Source organism: Sinohyriopsis cumingii, chromosome 18, assembly GCF_028554795.1.
Source record: "Sinohyriopsis cumingii isolate HCF-2022 chromosome 18, ASM2855479v2, whole genome shotgun sequence".
Lineage (NCBI taxonomy): Eukaryota > Metazoa > Mollusca > Bivalvia > Unionida > Unionidae > Sinohyriopsis > Sinohyriopsis cumingii.
The window spans coordinates 24,733,274-24,754,238 of NC_142978.1; the positions used below are offsets into that span (position 1 = coordinate 24,733,274).

General features: G+C 33.9%; 1 protein-coding gene across 1 annotated transcript in view; it reads left to right on the forward strand.

The window, feature by feature from the left end:
• The window catches only part of LOC149776241 (coiled-coil domain-containing protein 89-like), a 33,996-nt gene extending 21,284 nt beyond the window's left edge, over positions 1 to 12,712 (forward strand). Inside the window, exons 6-7 of the mRNA XM_089942645.1 lie at positions 2,933 to 3,026; positions 4,162 to 12,712. Of these exons, the coding sequence (XP_089798771.1) occupies positions 2,933 to 3,026; positions 4,162 to 4,248 (181 nt within the window). The 3' untranslated portion in view covers positions 4,249 to 12,712. The remainder of the gene's footprint in view (positions 1 to 2,932; positions 3,027 to 4,161) is intronic.
• The last annotated feature ends 8,253 nt before the right edge of the window (positions 12,713 to 20,965 follow it).

Consider the following 20,965-nt stretch of genomic DNA (forward strand, 5'->3'; position numbering starts at 1 on the left):
ACCAAATAGATTCATGTTGAAGAACAAAAGTTATTACGCACCATTGCCTTGAATGAGAATGTATAAGCCATTTGTGGTAAGATTATTTTCAAGTTCTTGATAAGTGGCAACATTTCTTTGAGTTCCAATTTCATTCTATATATAAAACAAAAACAAATTATGTCATTAGTTGGAATAACGTACAAGTGATAAATATTTTAAAATAAAATGTCAAAATGAAACTATGTTTGAATAAAGTAGCAAACCCCTGCAAGACTAAAATTTATTTTTTGCACACACTGCAGTCCATCATCTGGAGTCTACAACATCTTTTGATATTGCAACACCAACCAGCATAATTGACACTCCCTCACAGCAATGCAGTAGAATGATCATTTTCTGTGCTGGGAAAAATTCAACAAGCTCTTTGGGGAAATTTGAACAACAGAACCGTCCAGTCTCTGATGAGTGTAAAGATGAGCAAAGATGACACTTGTGTTACCTTTACCCCACCCCAGTCAAACTATTGTGAACAGCAAAGACAGCATCTAATTAAGAAAATGTTATACTGTCCCATGTTTTTTAAAGTTGGAAATTTTGTGTATCTTTTATATTTGTAATGTCTGTCTAGTTGTGATTATGTGTTGGTACATGTCTGTGTATATGTGTAGTGAAGGTATTGTACAGTGCTAAATCTACCAACTATTTTTGTTTGCAAGTGTATGAAGTGTTTCAGTGAAAATATATTCTTTCACTTTTGTATCAGATTTGAATTTCCACTAATTTTCTTAATACTGATATGGAAAAATATTGTGTTCTCAATTCGACAGTGTTGCTTTTACGGGTCATGTGGATTGATTTCCCTTGGGACCTCAGACCACACATTTTGAGTGTTCAACCCCATCTCCCCAACACTATCTGGGTGTATTATATGTCACATATGACATTAGGGTAAGTGTGCAGTAGCACCATGAAATGTTCATAAACAAATATTATCAGCACAGAAATAAAAAGAGAATTGATGTCAACAAGGTAAATCTATTTAACTATTATTCTTTATTTCCCTAAATGATAACCTTATTTAATGCCAAAACTGATTAGTCTTCAAATTTAAATAAAAATCATGAAGCTATTCAAGTTGTATTTATTCCAGATGTTAAAGACATAATGCAGTTTTAAGGCCATTCTGTATAGGGACAGAGTAATAACTTTCATATCTTCTTAAATTGTGCTGTAATAAAAAAGCAAATTTATAAAATGCAAAAGACCACAGTGAAGCTTCAGTTGAAATCAGTGTAATAATAACAAGAAGAATATTTGTCAGGAAATTTTATTTATTAATTTGTTTCAGTCAGATAAAACATGAACAGGTACAATTACTAGTGATGATGTCATTAGTGTCATTTGTATGGGTACACTTACTAGTGATGATGTCATTAGTGTCATTTGTACAGGTACAATTACTAGTGATGATGTCATTAGTGTCATTTGTACAGGTACAATTACTAGTGATGATGTCATTAGTGTCATTTGTACAGGTACAATTACTAGTGACTATGTCATTAGTGTCATTTGTATGGGTACACTTACTAGTGATGATGTCTTTAGTGTCATTTGTACAGGTACAATTACTAGTGATGATGTCATTAGTGTCATTTGTACAGGTACAATTACTAGTGATGATGTCATTAGTGTCATTTGCACAGGTACAATTACTAGTGATGATGTTATTAGTGTCATTTGTACAGGAACAATTTTAGTGATGATGTCATTAGTGTCATTTGTATGAGGTGAAGAATCAGTGGTAGAAAGAATCTGATTCTGCATATCATGTGAAAGGGCTTTTGCCTGTATATATTTAGCAGGATCTGATTCTGGATAACGATGTGAAAGGGCTTTTGACTGTATACATTTAGCAGGATCTGATTCTGCATATCATGTGAAAGGGCTTTATTTTTTATCCTTTACATATTTAGCAGAATCTGATTCTGAATAATGATGTGAAAGGGCTTTTGACCGTATACATTTAGCAGAGTCTGATCCTGCATTATCATGTGAAAGGTTTTGTGGTGTTGACATTTATTGAATATGATCTTGAATTATCATGCAAAAGGGTTAGTGGAATTTGATCCTTGATTATCATGCAGAAGGGCTTTTGACTACACATCTAGCAGAATCTGCAGAATGGTTTTTGATTGTATACATTTAGCAGAATCTGATCCTGCATTATTACATGAAAGAGCTTTTGACTCTTCACATTCATCAGAATCATGGATTATTACATGAAAGGGCTTTTGATTGTACACATTTATCAGAATCTTCGATAATTACATGAAAGGGCTTTTGACTGTACACATTTATCAGAATCCTAGATTATTACATGAAAGGGCTTTTGCTTTTGACTACACATTTAGCAGAATCTGACCCAGCATTATCATGTGAAAGATTTTCTGGTGTTGACATTTATTGAATCTGATCATGGATTATGACACAAAAGGGTTAGCAGAATTTGATCCTAGATTATCATGCAAAAGGGCTTTTGACTACACATTTAGAGGAATCTGGTCCTGGATATGATGTGAAAGGGCTTTCATCTGGAAACATGTAGAATCTAATCCTAGATTATCATACAAAAGTGCTTTCAACTGCCCAAATTTTACAATGACTTGAAAGTAATCAATGTTAAAATGCATTGCCATTTGATTCAGTTTTCAATCATTGTTCTGCATTTATGCTCTCAGTTTTCTTAAAAATACATTCATCATTTTATGTGTGTTTCTTCTGCATTCTGTTTATGTTCATTTTTGCATTCATTCTGAATTACATTTTTATTAGATTCGTAAATTTGACATTTCATGGTATGTAACTGAAACTTATGCTTTGAGAATAAATTTTGTTCCATCTATCCTGATGCCACATAATTCTGGAATTTTTGCTTTCTTTATTATTTAAGGAGAGAGGCTGCAGCAGTGAATACCAACAAACAAGTAAAAAAATTGCGGGATGAATTGTCAGAAGCTGACCAAAAATACGATGAGGTGATAAAGGTAAATTTTAAGTTGATATAACAACATAATCAATAGTTCCCTCAGTTAGAACGATACCAGATTATAGCAACACCCAGGCTTTTGAAGTCATCACCTTTTAGAGGGAGCCTAAACAGCTTAGTAGAGTGTCAGACTGAAATCCAAGGGCCATGGGTTCACACCTACCCAGGCCAGCCTGGTTCAGCTGCATCATTGTGTATGTATGGGAAAAAGCACTTAGTTACCATTTCCTTGGCATGACATAGCCAGTAAGGTATTAAAAGTGTTGTTAAAACTGACAAAAACCAAAACTATGCTATTTAGAGGTGGGTACTTGAGACAAAATTGACTGTAACTTACCACCATACATAATTCATTAAGGATGCTATTGTGGGTTAAATATGAATGATTTTGAATGACTTTAAATCATAATGCATTATTATAGAGATAATAATATAACAGAAGTCAGATCATCAACAAGATGATATTTTACTTCAGTATTTTGTGCCTCTGTTATTCAGCACCCAGCAGTCTCATGTATTAAGGATTTCTGTGTCATTAAACCTTGAGAATTACTGTGACTATGCAGATAAGGTATCACAAATATAGCAAAAACAGTGAGTTCTCATTTGTAAAAAATAATCTTGTAAGTATGCTTTTTATTGAAATTGTTTCCGTTATGTTGTCTTGAAACCAAACTTGACCGTGCATGATGATTATCCACATCTATTGGTTAATACAGAAAATTATGAGCTATTATATGCATGGAAATTATATCCAACCTGTCACAGTCCATGCATATTAGATAGGGCTTTAGTACACAGTTATAGCAGATATTTTCAGAGCTGACTGAAGAGACAATGAATGGCCATGGGTAGATTTTCACTTTCAACTGACATTTTATGGTTTCAGTTACATTCATGATCCCTCATCTTTGTGAGCTGAAGTCACTTTCAATGTTTATATTTAGCCTTGCACAATACATGTTGGAAATTTATTGGTGTCTCTTGCACAATACATGTTGGAAATTTGTTGGTGTCTCTTTCACAATACATGTTGGAAATTTGTTGGTGTCTGTGTCATCAAACATGCAAAGCCATAAGCCACACATAAAATCACACCAAATGAAATTTTACTTTATTTTGCTTATTGACAGGAATTTGAAGCATTCAAGAAGCACTCAAACAATCTTCTTACCAAAGAGAGAGAACTAAATGAAAGACTGCGGCACTTAGTAGGGTGATGAAAGTGATGAAGAAGACATAGACATATAGCTGTCATCATTGCTTGACAAAGAAATCTCACGGTGTCGTCATTTCCGACATTTTTGGAGAAATCAACAGTTCGTATAACTTATGACATTGTGATATGTTGTTGGTGCAAATAAAATTAAGCAGAATTGACATGCTAGTCAGATTTCTTACATATTTTCTGATGTGTATTATATAAGGGAGCTGGACCTTTCAGCAGGTGGTAGAGAGAGGGAGTCCTTTAAAACTTGAAAATGTGTATATGCTTAGCTATGCCACTGAACTTCAGAATGACAGAATGATCAACATACACATGTGTAAACATGTACATATGTCCTTTGTTGGCTTTACAGGTTATAGACTTGATGAGCTTCCAGAATGGCATGTTGACTGTTGTCTGTCCATCTGTTAGCACAAGTTTGTTATTGTTTTTTCTGTACCACTAGGAATGATTACCATGAAACTTTACACATGCATGCATCTCAAGGTCTGGTTGGTCCTAAATGAAAATGGTGCCAATTGGACATTTATTATGGCCTGTTTAGTGGCCATCTTGAAAATCTTGTTATTGCAACACATCCTGAATGGATGGTCATAGCACATTGGGGTTTTGACTAAAAACTTGTGTTATTTTTAGTCCCAAAATTTAAATGATCCAGGATGGCTGCCATGGCTGTCATTTTGAAAATCTTGTTATTACTACTTCTTATGAACTGAAATTTTTATCAACATGGGATACCTCGGAAGACTTATTTGCTGTCTAATTAGTCCTTATTGAAATAGTACTGATTTAACTTCCAACATGGCCATTATTGATGGTAGTCTCTTAAAAGTCTTGTTTTCACTACTTCTCCTAATTTGAAAGTCATATTGGTTTATGGTTTTTATCCTAAGACATTTTATGGCTTATACAGATCTGAAATGAAAATAATGTCAATCTATACAGCAATTATTATGAAAATCTTATCCCTCTAGAATGGATGGTCATATTGACATGGGGTTTGTAACAAAGGACTTCTTATGATATCTAGTTAGACCTAAATTGTGCAGATCTTATATTAATTAGTGACTGCAATGGCCAAGTTGAAACTGTTCTTATTGCTACTCTTCCTGAATGGATAATAATAATTGTCAACAACAATACAAATTCTTATGATATCTGGTAGGTCCTAAATGAAAATGACGTTGATCTTGCATCTAAGATAGTCACCATGGCAGGATCTTAAAAATCTTTCAATAGCTCAAGAATGATAGAGATGTCAACACTCACCAGTTGAAAAGAAGAAACGGTCTTATCCTTTGATTCCTTGAAATTCTTTTCAGCAGTACAGCATTAGTCCCTTTGAGGGAGCTTTTTTTCAAACATGTATTTAGTTATGGTAACCAGTACATGACAATTTTTTGGATAAATTATTTTCTCTCTTTTTTCCATGTCCCATTTATATTTGCTATCCACCTCATGGAACTGTTTTCATTCAGAGAGTATTTTGGTAGAAAACACTTTCAGAAATAAAAGTTTTTGTATTCTCATTTGACAGATCTCATTTGATTCAGAAAGATATGCACTGGGTTCCTTCAAATTCTTGAGGTCATAAGAAAATCCAGTTGAATGTGAATGAGTCAGTGTTTTTTCTTTTTATACACAATTATTTTTTATTGCAAATAGAATAAAAGTACTGTGGTAGGGTCATGGAATCATTCATATCAAAGAGAATAAAAAAAAATCTTAAGAGATCCTACAAAAACATCAAAACAGACACACAAATTATTTATGGTTCTGTACTTAAGCAATACATAGAAATACTAATATAATTTTATTATAAATTTCTAGATATAATGTACAGACACTCATACAATTTATAATAAATGCATACAATTTTATGAATTTAGAAGATATACAGGATGCTGGGGGAAAATGTATGCACTTTTTTTCCAACAGTTTCAAGTGTGTTTATGCTGTCCTGTCCGATATACTTAAATGTTAATTAGCCTGCTAATGCGTGTTCCTAGAAAAATACATTATTGCAAGAAAATGGTGAATTTTGCCTGCTGTAGGTACTGTTGTGATAACATATAATTGTTTATCTATTGATTAAATGATATAAGGTATTTGTATGATTGTCTTGTACATGCCTTCATTACGATGCTGGATAATGAATGATATAGCTTTCAAATTGACTTATTTTTTATCAAATTTCTAGTCTGTATTTTTACAGACTTCTTTTTATTCTTCATGTGTATATTTTATTGATTATTTACTATATAATGTTGTTACCATTTGCAAATACTGATACATAGCTTATATACACTGTTGATTCCTTAATTTCCTAAGAATGATCTTTATAATGTACTCATTTTTTTAAACATCTTTTTGCAAATGTAATTGTTTCATTATATTTGACATAAAATCTGCTGTATTTGATGTAATATATGCTTGTACATTACTATGTGCACACCTCTTTTTGTGGTCAAAACTCTTTTAAAAAAATTCCTTTTCATAGCATATCAATGCCATTCACTGCGTGAGAGAAAAGCATTTCATAACATCCACCGAGAACATGACAGTCACTTTTGAACTTGCCACTTTGCCTGACTGACATTTCATGTATGTTTTATTCAGTATGAAGTGATAGTCAGTGTACCTCTTTAGTTGAGAGTTTGCAACTCAAAGGCAGCTGACTCTTGTATGTACGTGCACTTGATTATGTCATTGCTTGTAATTTTGCAAATGTGCACTTATTTTGATGATCCTAAACCTCATATTTATCCAAATAATAGTTTCTTAACCACAGTGTGCAAGTATTACATTGAACACAGTATATATTTTTCCTCAGATTTTATATCCTCATTCTCATCTTGTTTAGTTCATAAAGTCAAAGATTCCTGTATCTTTTGTAATTTCATAATATGGTGTCTTACTTCATGGTTTTATACCTAAATCTTAAAATCCTTGTAAGCCAACATTAATGAAGATTATATTGACATTAAGAGAAGGGGTTAACATCTTAGAGTACTACATCACTTCCTAAAAAGGTCATTGTGATGTGTATTTCACATTGAATGTTTTCGTTTTCAAAGATATGGCTTAGCTGATGCAGTTGCTCAGGTGCAGATATTGTTGTTTGCTCTGTCATTCTGCTTGGTATTATTGCACTCTAAAATTAAGTCACTGTGATGCATAATTCACAATGGAATTTACAGATTAAATGTTGTGTAGCCATGAGGTTCTTGCTAAAGAACATGTTTACAGTAATAAACTTTGATTACCAGGAAAAACATATTTAGTGCATTTGCCCTTTATCAATATGGCATTCATTAAATGGTCGAGTTACTCTGTCCTGCCATAACTTGCATTCATATTTATGTGGTTATGTGAGAGCCCAAGTATTCTTGCCAGTAGCCATCATTGATTAAGTAAAATATTGCAGTTAACATTAAAATAATATAAATGGGAAAGTGTTAATCTAATTAAGAACAAGTCAATGGTAAATATTCATTGATTGTAATACTGACACTTCTTGGTAAAAATAAAAACAACTGAAAAAGCAACAAAAAAAAATCAAATGTTGTACCAGAATATAAACAAAAAACTCATTTGCAAAAATTATGAAATTTTCCAGTTCTTGGCAAATGTTTTTATCAGGTATGTTAATAATTTTCAGTTGCCTGTTATACCTGATATTTGATGACAATACATGAACCATTGGAAAAAAAATATTATATGGGACTATAGTCTGATAATACAAACCCGTTTGTTTGTACCCCTCTACTGATTTAAATAATGGAAACCTTTAATGTTATAAAATGTCCAGGGAACTTAGTCAATTCATTTATTGATTTATAGTTTCTAACCTGACTCTGAGTAGAGTGGCCCTAACACCGTCATCTTATGCGCGTTTCGTGCTTAACGGAAGTTTTCAGTGCAATAGATGGACATGCTTGAATCCATTTCCAGTTTCTGGACAAGTCCATTTTCAGCAAAGAGGTGTATTACGACTACATGTGTACATACATAAGTCCTCTGCTTTTGATATTTACAATGTCAAATCAAGCAAAGGAAAATGACAGCTATGCTTTTCATGTGGATTTAACACACGGTTTAATTTCTATGTTCTTGTATGCAGAGGGATATAATTCCAAACTCTCAAAGTTATGTAATTTACGCAATTATTCAGCATTGCCAAACAGGATGAACTACATCATTATGTTGTCTGATGGAAATAAACTAGCCTACGGTGTATGCAATATGGCGCCATGTTAGTATTGAAAGTCCGTTAAGCATGAAATGGTGCAGGGGATGCCAGCATTAGTGCCATTCTGATCACAGTCAGGTTAGAAATTATAAATCAGTGATTCAATTGACTTAGTTCTGTGCACTTTTTATCACATTAAACGTTCTCATTTTTGAAATTGGTGGGGGGTGGTTTACAAACAAACCGGGATGTAGAGTCAGACTATAGCAGTTAAAACAAATGAGGCAGTTAAATGTCTTGGTCTCTATATGTTCAGGAGACTTCAATGAATTTTTGCATCTACAAAAATGCCCATATGCCAACTTTCCATTTTGTTTGTCCACATTATATTCATACTTTTAGTAATATATTTTTTAATTGTATTGAATGACACTATTAGTTAGTGACTGTGATACTTGTGCATATTTGAAAATATTCTTTGTATATACCACATATTTGTTATTGGTGTAAAAGTTATGTTCATTCTGTTTCAGAGTTTCTTTCCTTAGGAAAGAATTCCAATTTATACATTGAAGTGACAATTTGTGTATTTCCTGGAATTTAAAATTTATATAGTATCCAGTCTAACCAGACTCAACCAGATTTAGAGTTATTATCCTCTTTTATTTCCAGATGTACACATTTCATTTCTGCATGATAACTCCAGCTATTTTTCTATTATTATTATTAACATTATTATTATTATTATTATTATTATTTGATATAAAAAAATATGGATGAAGCATTGTTTCATGAAGTAATTAAGCTTTAGATCAAGAATGTATTCATGTCCTGATTGTAGTGTATAGTATATGTTGTTATTTATTTAATTAATTTTTTATAAGCCCATTCCCCCCACAACAAAACTTGGCATATATTTTACTTGACATGTTGAATGATTAGGGTTTGTTACATTATTTGATTAGTCCAGACACTACTACAGAAAGTCATCTGTTATCGGGGCCACCATTAATACTGACCACCATGTATAGCCTATCTTGTGCTTGTTTATTACATTATTTGATTAGTCCAGACACTACTACAGAAAGTCATCTGTTATCGGGGCCACCATTAATACTGACCACCATGTATAGCCTTTCTTGTGCTTGTTTATTACATTATTTGATTAGTCCAGACACTACTACAGAAAGTCATCTGTTATCGGGGCCACCATTAATACTGACCACCATGTATAGCCTATCTTGTGCTTGTTTATTACATTATTTGATTAGTCCAGACACTACTACAGAAAGACACCTGTTATCTCTTCAGTCTGCAGCAGTGTAATAAGGTTTTATGGTGAGAGACCAAAGTAAAACCTATATGGAGTGAGGTGCCAATGTAAACCTACATAGAGTGAGGGACCAACATAAAACCTACCTGGTGTGAGGAGATCAATGCAAAATCTATACGGGTGTGAGGGAAAAATGTAAAACCTGTATGGAGTGAGGGACCAGTGTAAAACCTACATGGAGTGAAGAGACCAGTGTAAAACCTACGAGGAGTATGATATCAATGTCAAATCTATATGGAGTGAGAATCCAATATAGGAATCAGATCATTAATTATTAATCAGGCAGGGTACCAGTCTCAAAGTGGCACAGCATTGAATACTGTACTTAATACTCAGAGCTGGGACCATTGGCTGTAATATCAGCATGAAATTTTCCTTGTTTTAATTTTCTGAGACTTTTGTCAGTGTTTTCAACTTCTATATAAATTCTGATGGCACATGTACATGATTCTGATATTTTTTTTACCAAACAGATGACTTAGAGAGCATTTATTGGTATGCTGCTTTAAGGACATTTTTCTCAAGAAAATGCTGCTCCACATATTTTGTTTGTTCAGAAAATTTTTAATGAATTATATGTTGTGTACTGGGTCATCTAGTGCACAAAATACTTTTAGTTTCTAAAATGTAAACATTGCTATCCATAGAAAGTAATTAGTGGTCCAAACCATGTATGGGTTGAGAGAATTTAATGACTAAATGAAGTGATGGACTAATGTATTGTCTGTATAGAGTGATGGACCAATATAATACCTGTATGGGTTGAGGGACCAATGTAATGTCAATAAAGAGAGAGGGACCATTGAAATGTCTGTATGGAATGATGGACCAGTGTAATGCCTATATGAAGTAACGGACCAGTGTAATGTTTATATAGAGTGATGGACCAATTTAACATTGATACAGAGTGATGGATCAGTGTAATGTCACTTTAGGTTGAGGGACCAATGTAACGTCTGTGCATAGGGACCAGTATAATATCAGTATGGGTTGAGGGACCAATGAAATATCTATAGAGGGAGGGACCAATGAAATGCCTATATGGAGTGATGGACCAGTGTAATGTAAATATAGGTTGAGGGACCAATATAATAGCTATATGGAGTGATGGACCAATGTAATGCTTATATAGGTAAACTGTACAAGTCTTTAAATTTTTGCCCATTCCTTTGATATAGCTTAAATACAATATATGTTACTGGTTATCTATAATTACCTGTTATTTTCTAGTTTGTCTTATAGATCTATTATTCTCTCCAGGCTTTTAACATTAATATATTTATTCTTAATAATTACTTCAAGAGTATCTTTGTTGCTCCAATCTACCACAACTGTCAGCATTTATCAATATTTATTTTTTATAAAAAAAAAACAGTTTTTTCAGAAAGTATCTTGGTAGTGTTACAGAACAGCATTACAGGAGCAGTGTTTACTGGTATTGTATAATGCCAGTAACACAATATGTTCCTTTTGGGAAATTTGCTTCCATCATTTTTTCATCAATTTTTTTCATGAAAATACTTTCACTGCAAACAAATGTTTGCATCTTGGTATTTTATACTATGGTAAATATTACAGTCATATACCTTGGAGTTTTGCCAGATTTACTAAAGAACACTTATTCCTTCATCACTGCTAGTCTATTATTTCTGATATTTTCCTATTAAATATTACAATCATGTACCTTAGTTTTACCTGATTGACTTTAGAATGCTCATCCCTTCTTTGTCATTGCTGCAGTCTGTTATTCATGGTAGTTTGTATTGAATATGACAGTCATGTACCTTAGGATTTCTGCCTGACTGACCAAAGACACCTCTTATTAGTAGCATTCTGTGCATTGCACTATATAATTACATCTTTGGATATGAAATCCTGATAGTCTTGTATGAGATTTTTAGCAAGAGTCCCTAACTGGTAAACCAGTGTAAATTCACTTTAATCTAGCAATACCCATTATCATGGATTTTGTTTTGTTGCTATAAACACAAAAAAGGTATTGATAAGTAAAAAAAATGCTTATAAATGCTTTTTTCTTTACAAACAGATTGCATCACATATTTAAGACAGTTTTATTGTGTCTTTTACCTACTAACACTATCTGCCTTTTTAATTATATGCTCCACTGTGATTGTCATTGGGCATATATTATTATCCTTGTCTGTTTAATTTCTTTCTGTCTTTCCATTAAGGTCACAGTGGAAGGGCATTTTTTTTCTTCATTAGGGCTGTTTAATTTAAACATACATGGAGGGGCATTTTGTTTTTCATTAGGGCTGTTCCAGTTAAACATACATGGTACCCAGGGAAGGCAGTTTTTAAAAAAATATATGCCAGGGTAGTTTGATTTTACAGTGTTCATATTAAAATGAGAAGAAATTTTAAATTACATCCATCTGGGTGGGTACTCCACTTTAAAAGTGCTTCCCTGGGTCCCATGTATTTTTTAATGGAACAGCCCTTAACAAATTACTGGTTTTGTGATGAGTATTGTTGTTTTGTTTTGGAAATATGGATATTTGGGATTATGGTTGTCAGGAAATATGGATGTATGGAATTATGAATGTCTGGAAATCAGGATATCTAAAATTATAGATGTCTGGGAATGTGCATACATGGAAGTATGGATGTCTTGGAATATGCTTATCTGGAATTATGGATGTCTGGGAATATGCATATATGGAAGTATGGATGTCTGGGAATATGCATATCTGGAATTATGGATTTCCTGCTGAATAGGTTTAAACATGATGTATGACTGGATGTTTTTTCTCCACATTATAAAATTATTCTAGTGCCATCTCTATTTTATATGTTATGTATATTTATCAATAATACAGATGTTTAGTTTTATGCTTTATATGAATAGATCTTGAAGTGTCTTTAAGCAAATGCTGCTGTTTAGTGAAATAAAATTTTCAACCTGGAAAATAGTTGATTTTTTTTCCCACTCTTCCCTGAATTTTGTATTATAAAGGATGCAACTCTGCATCAAAACCTTTTTGATTTTATTTTTCTGATAATACCAACTTTACATACAGTGGGTGCCGCCAATACTGAGCCCCATATTAGTGTGAAATAAGACACAGCAGCCACCTTTCTAGCACTGGTGTCTTCAACAGTTAAACTTAGGTTAAAGTTTTAATTAGCATACCTTTCATGAATCGCTTAAAAAATTCTCATCACACTTGGTATAAATGTTGTTGTTGTTGTTGTTGTTGTGGGGTTTAACGCCATTTTTCAGCACACGATAGGCTATACATGGCGGCCAGTATTAATGGTGGAGGAAGAACCCGGGAAAACCCCGGAAAGAACCACCGACCCTCAAGAAGCTTCTGTCAAGCTTTCTCACATACCCACATTGGCTGAATCTTAGACTCGAACCGCCGCAGACATGGTATAAATGATTATGACAGACAATTCATTCTGCAAAAAAGCTTATTTGTGTTTCTTTGTCCTTGGCTATTGTTTTTAGGTTGTCCAGAATACTAACAATAAAAAGAATTCTTTGCATTTTGCAAGAAATCATCATTTTTAACATATTTTGCCAAGAAGATTAGTTCAATTTCTTTTGCCTTTCATAACAAGACATTTATTCACAAGAGTTATTTCCCTTATTACAATGTGCATACAGGACTCACAGTACTAATTCAGTTCCCATAGTAAACCTATGCAAACACCATGATATTAAAAATTCAATAACTTAAAATTTGTGAGTGCTTATGATCAAACTTATATTTATCAGTACAGAGGAAACCTGGATGTCAGCTTCTGTGTAGCAGTAGAGATATGAGCTGCAGCAATTTCTGGACCTGCATGTGTTTGAAACATGTACTTTCAATTCCGCACCAAAGAGTCAGGTGCTAATTTTACTAATGAGTGTTCCAAACTCAAGACCGTTAAAGGACTGAAATTCCATCAATTAAACGTTTCTATATTTTTCACTTACAACTAGGATAAGCTCTCAAAAGTTTCTTTTTACTAAAACATAAGTTACATTATTAATCAATCCTGGTCAGCCTAACCAATATATACTCTATTTTATGTTCAGGCTGGTTCCCATTTTTCCATATCATTAGTACTGTGTGTCTTACAGAACAACAGAATTTTTTGATTAACAATATATAGGATTTATAAATAACATGAAGATACAAGGTACTGTGCATTCTATCATTTGTATGCTTTTATATAATATTTGACTAAAATGTTATAATTAAACTCAACAGAATGCACTAACTGTTTGAGCTCAGACTTAAGTATGTGTTAAAACTATTTGATCTTGAAGAGCTTAGTCAAAGTAATTTAACAGGGCTTCTGTGACATTCTGTCGTATTGGGGTGGGGTTCTCCCAATATAATTTAATTAAATTAAATTGAAAGTTCCACCCTGGCTCGTTAGGTTAGAAAGTTAAATTAGTGATGATGTAGATTTACAGCTCTGAGCCCCCAGTCAGCAATGCCGACGGTTAAATGATAGAGAACACGAAGATGAAATTCAATCAATAACAATTTAATAAATGTGATAATTTAAAACAATAACTTCCAATCACTCGTCTTTCCCTCGACCAAGTGACAGCCTAATTCATCCCGTGATTTACAGTGTGAGTTCGATTTTCCCCCTGTCCTTGCATCTACTCATCTATTTCTTCCCGCTGATTCTTCCTTCTTTCCGTTCCTCTAACTCCTTCTTTGTCTCTGTTTCCTCTCTACTATCTCCTCCGGCTTCGCTCCAGACTTCAACTTCTCCTTTCCCTCTCTATTATCTCCTCCTCCAGTTCCGCTCCCAGACTTCAACTCCACCCTCTTCTTCCCTCCTTTCCTCCGTCTCTCTATCCGAGACAACGGGACCAAACTTTAACTGGTCTGTCCCTCAAAGCTTCCTGTGAAAAACCACAAGGCGTTAACAAATGTTTAATCGAACCTCACCTCACACTATAACGACAATTAACCAACAGACAGCTGTCACTGTTTCGGCCACACATGCATACACATCAAAATTCCCACACACTTCTTGCAGGGTAAACAATGGCGTAATAACACAGTATCAGCAAATTGCTATACAGACATCAATACATTGCGTCACGTCAGTATATACACATATATATTTAATCTCATCGTACTACAATCTGACAAAATCAGACGCATGTCTGTACATTACAAATATTCAACAATGGCAAAATCTATAATCATATGAACATATGTGTTAGTCTACTATAAAATACCCACATAGTAAATTACAATATTAACTCTTACGACAGCTGGCAAGCTATATAATTCTTTACAAATATCAACTCATTTCTTCAAAATATGCAAACATATTAACAAAACAAACAACTCATTCCTTCAAAATATGCAAACATATTAACAAAACAAAGTAATTCTTCGTACTACGATTCTAGTACTAATAAAGTATACATACGACCTACAATTAAAATGCAGTCGCATTCCACAAAGACCGAACAAATATCTACTGACCTTTTGAAGCTTTCTGTACTTAGACCTTCCCGCTCTAAGATTTTCCCGCCAATAACGAATGGCTATTCGGAGTTACGCTAACCTCTTCTCTGGGTAATTTCTCTCAGCGAACTAACTTTTGCCGGAAAACTCAGGGATATCATTCTACCCAAATCAAGGTCTCCCCCCATCTCGATTCTGATTGGGTGGCGCTGTGCCCCTGTCCAATCGTCTTAGCGGCCAGTTCAACCTGTCTGTCTGTTTGCAGGGGAAAGAAGTTAGGACACTCCCACTTCTTCAGGCAATTTCTTTTGATCTTGGAAACATTTCGACACCTAGGTGATAATTGGCTGTGTGCAACTCCAATGTCCGGTCCTTCGATTCTAGCCACAACAATCTTACGTAACGGATTAGTGCTAGCCTTCGGCAATGTTCAACATCAACAATGACCCGTCAGAATTACCTTGATTATACATGTTTCAAACTGGGTTACTCTGGGTCGGGGTAAACATGACACCCTCAAATTAGCAGCAGTCTGCTAGTCCAAAGCTAGTAAATTTCCTCTTCGACTAGTAGTTTTCATAATTGTAATAGTCCAGTGTCTAATAATGTTTCAGTTGTCACCAGTCAGCTTAATTGTATGCAGTCATATGTACTTTTTGAAAATCTGAATGATTGGACAATGTCCAAGTTGTTTCAGAGCTAGCCACATAGATTCCAAGATTCAGTTGCTCCTCTAATGCAGTGGTACCCAAATTTTTTTGGGCCACCCCCCCATGGTTATCCTCAGCACACCCCTACCTTACCCCTTAACAAGCATTATTCAGCATTAACGACCCCCTCGGTAATCACACAGCCCCAAAGAGGGCAGTACCACACACTTTGGGAACCACTGCTATACAGAGAACAAATGGGGATTTGACAAATTGTGTTTGAAAATGAGGCTGTATAAATCTTCACTTGTTTTGTTATATTTATATAAAGCTGTATATCAAAGACTAAGTTCAAGTTTCCTCTAACATTTCCTACACCACTCAAGATATTTTGACATTTATAATGGTACTGGAGTGTGAAGTCTGCATTTTGCCTTTGAAGAAGGTGGAATTTGCTGAAACTGACACCTTCATATACAGCATCCACTTATTGATGTGTCTAGCTATTTAAGTGACCTTACCTCAATAGCCACTTACTGATGGGTCTAGCTATTTAAGTGACCTTACCTCAATAGCCACTTACTGATGGGTCTAGCTATTTAAGTGACCTTACCTCAATAGCCACTTACTGATGGGTCTAGCTATTTAAGTGACCTTACCTCAATAGCCACTTACTGATGGGTCTAGCTATTTAAGTGACCTTACCTCAATAGCCACTTACTGATGGGTCTAGCTATTTAAGTGACCTTACCTCAATAGCCACTTACTGATGGGTCTAGCTATTTAAGTGGCCTTACCTCAATAACCACTTCCGATGGGTCTAGCTACTTAAGTGACCTTACCTCAATAGCCACTTACTGATGGGTCTAGCTACTTCAGTGACCTTACCTCAATAGCCACTTACTGATGGGTCTAGCTATTTAAGTGACCTTACCTCAATAGCCACTTACTGAAGGGTCTAGCTATTTAAGTGAACTTACCTAAAATCCTACCTGCATGAAATTAATAGGGAGATGATTTTTCTCAGAAATTGCAAATATAACATTTGTTATGTCTTTAATTCATTGACAGATGGGACGTAACTACTGCACTGACAAAATATGACCTGGTTCTTTTCATTACCTTTTAAAGTTTTTATGAATGATATCTTCTTTTTCATTAGATATGGCTCTTTATATATGACTATTCTGACGATAACACTTTGTCATTTTCCTCGCTGGATTCTAACACTCTGATTAACACACTTGAAGCATAGTAAAATATTCTGATTGACTGGTTCGCTGTTAACAAATGCAAGCCAACACAGAAAAATTTCAAGCAATTGCTGTGGGTATAAAGACATTCAGTATGAAGTACTGATGTCATAATTGTGAAGAAATTGATAAACTGCTTGGAACTGACATTATCAACTGCAATTCGATTTACATGTAAATAAACTTCTGTAGGAAAGCTTCCAGACAACTGTCTTGAAATGTATTGTCATAAGCTAACTAGACTCAACTAACTAACAATGGTATATACATTTATCCTCCTCAATTTCAATTTCTGTCCCTTGGCTTGGCATTTCTGCAGTGACACGAACACCACAAAACTTGAAAAGACACAAGAATTTTTTGTGTATGATGATTTTACAAGCAGCCATCATCAAATTTTACTTATGGCAAAAATGACGACTCTCAAGGTGCAAGAGTTATGGCTCTAGAGACTTTCAAAATACTGAATAAGCATGCTCCCAGTTATTTGGATAATTTAATGTTTTAAATGTAATAAATATCATTTTAGATATTCAAATATTTTAGATATTGCAAGAATTAAAATCTCAACATTTGGCAAAAAATTGTTTGGATATGAAGTTTCCACTCTACGGAATGTCAGAACTACCAAACCACTTTAGAGAGCAATCGAGCTTTATTTTATTTAGATCTTGAATTCTATTCTGGAATGGTAAAGACTGTAAATGTAATATCTGTAAATAATACTCACCCCTCCCATGATGACGGCTAATGTTTGTGTTAGTATTTTGTTTCTTTATCTGCCCTTGTCTTATATACAAATCAAGTGCCCTTCTGTTTGTTACTTTTTAAGAAAGGCACAAATCGTCTGGATATGGAATTCTGATATATAACACACCCTGCTTTCACTTAGCACAACAGGTACTGCCTTAAATTGTCTGTATATGGAGTTGTGATACATAATGACAAGCGAAAATAAAAAAATTCAGTTAATTTCTGTAGAATGATTATTTTTCTTGTGAATTTGTTTTAACTTTTTTCAAGTGACTTTCATGGTTTTATAAAGCAAGATTTATTTGTCTGAATTATGAATGATTGTGATATTTAAGAAATAAAGATGTTCTAATTGTAGATAAGTGGTGGACACTGTTTTGTGGGAAGGATTTGTGAAGATTTAGCAGGATTAGTAAATTTCTGGCAGAATAATCCACAATATACAGTAATTTCTGGCAGAATAATCCACAATATATAGTAATTTCTGGCAGAATAATCCACAATATATAGTAATTTCTGGCAGAATAATCCACAATATACAGTAATTTCTGGCAGAATAATCCACAATATACAGTAATTTCTGGCAGAATAATCCACAATATACAGTAATTTCTGGCAGAATAATCCACAATAAACAGTAATTTCTGGCAGAATAATCCACAATATACAGTAATTTCTGGCTGAATCATCCACAATATACAGTAATTTCTGGCTGAATCATCCACAATATACAGTAATTTCTGGCAGAATAATCCACAATATACAGCAATTTCTGGCTGAATCATTCAAATTATACAGTAATTTCTGGCAGAATAATCGCAATATACAGTAATTTCTGGCAGTATAATCCATAATATATAGTAATTCAAATATTTTATGCCGTTTTGGCATCAAGACTCATCTGCTGGCAAGTTGGTATTGACTATGTGACCTTGATCTACTATATTTCTAAAAATAATTACCTAGTGACAGACTAGTGATAACTATTTTTTAATTTAATGGCATATACTGTATCAATGGTTATGTGTAACAAATAAAACTAAATTTGTGACATACTAATTAACCAATATACAGTAATCCCTCTTTTGAATGGCCCTCCTCACCAGTGACCACTTGTTTCATGTAGCCAGAATCCCTTTGCACAAAAAAGCTTGTTCAAAAGTAATCCACTATGATGGCCATACCACTAACATGGCCTGTGGCCAGCATATTAATGCAAAAATAGTCAAACTTATCTTGAATGGTGGCCACCGATAGAAATGTCATAAAAGTTGCTGATTTCTAAATTCAACACATTGTCATTTGTTCCAACATGATGATAAGTAACTTACTTTGACCCATACCATGAGGTAAATAATTCAATAATTTGTACTATTTGTACTACTATGCATTTCTTAGATTTTGTCACTTTGATAATTACTGGCTTTTATTTACCACCAATAATTGTACAGCTGATGACAAACATTAACTGCTATGATGAAAGTATTGCACAGCTCAAGTCAAGATGACACACAGTCAACATGACACCCAGACATTGTAAAGTAAAAATGGTATGTCTTTGTTTTGGCTTCTTTTTCACAGATTTCAAAATGAACTTGAATGGTTTTCTGATTAACACCATTCAATTACACTGAACATTTTGTTTAACAAATGATTGAGAAATAAGTTGTTGCAAAAGTGCAAATTGTCATCAGACATTCTCAGTCTATAAGGAAAAGCAATACAACTAAATGAAAACAAGGAGGGTACTTTGATCACTTTTGAGAAACGATGCCAGAAAGATGGAAAAAGAAAGATAATGATTATTCATTCTATAGCTGTGATTCAGTGGAATGGACACACAATGATACCTACAGCCTGATGTTTGTGGTTTCTCATCATGACTGAAAACTAATTTTTTAAAATAACATTGATAATTTTGATCACACTGTTTCTATAACATTCACATGTAATTTTTAAATGCAAATATTAAATGTTGAAAAATTAGTTACATTTTTCAAACTCTGCATGTACGATAATTATAACTTGCATTTGTGTGACACCCATCTGGAAAGGCCATCTCTATTATAATACCACTTTATTGCTGCAGAAAGGGTGGCCTAATTTTAACCCTGTTTATCTCCATGCCAGTGTGATACAATCACATTCATACAGGAAGGACTCTGGATCAATGAGATTGAGTTACACCAAATTTACATCTTTTGGGGACATGCATGTGATTCATAAGACTAATCATTCAGAAGACCAATGCATAGATAAATTATGATCTACTGTTACAGGACTTTAATAAGGCTGATCATCCCTTGGTTTATCATGTGACAAAAAATGTGCAGTGTACACATATTACAAGACTAAGCAATATTTGAGAATCAAAAAGGGCGTTTCGATGCATTATTTGGAGTATCAAGAAGGGCATTTATAATAATAATAATAATAATGAGGACTTTGTATAGCACCTAATCTTTAGAAGCTCTAAGTGCTTTACAACATTAGACAACACCTATAACATAAAATACATATATAATGATATTATTACAGAAAACAAACACCATGAAATTAGAAAACATAAAAACATGCTGTAAATATTTAAGGTAGGGAACATTATTAGGTCTTTAAGTTTGTTCTTGCAGTTGAAATAAGTGAGTTTTAAGAGCACTCTTGAATGGGATTAGTGTGTATTTGTGTCTAAGTTCAGTGGGCAATTCATTCCACATTGCTGGGCCCTGATATGCAAAAGAACGTTGTCCATATGACTTTGTTTTCATAGTGGGAGTAATGAGTATATGATTGTCAGAAGAGGAGCATAAATATCTTGCTGGTGTGTACACATGGGTGAGATCGGAAAGGTATGTTGGACTGGAGTCTGTCAGTGAAACGTAGAACAGAGATCAAATTTTGTATTTGATTCTGGATTGAATGGATAGCCAGTGTAGGGTACAGAGTAGCGGGGAGGTGTGCTCTGATCGTGGTACTCTAAGTATGATCCAAGCAGCTGTGTTTTGAACTTTTTTGAAGTTTCTGGAGTAGATATTGAGATGAACCAGACATAATTGAGTTACAATAGTCCAGTCT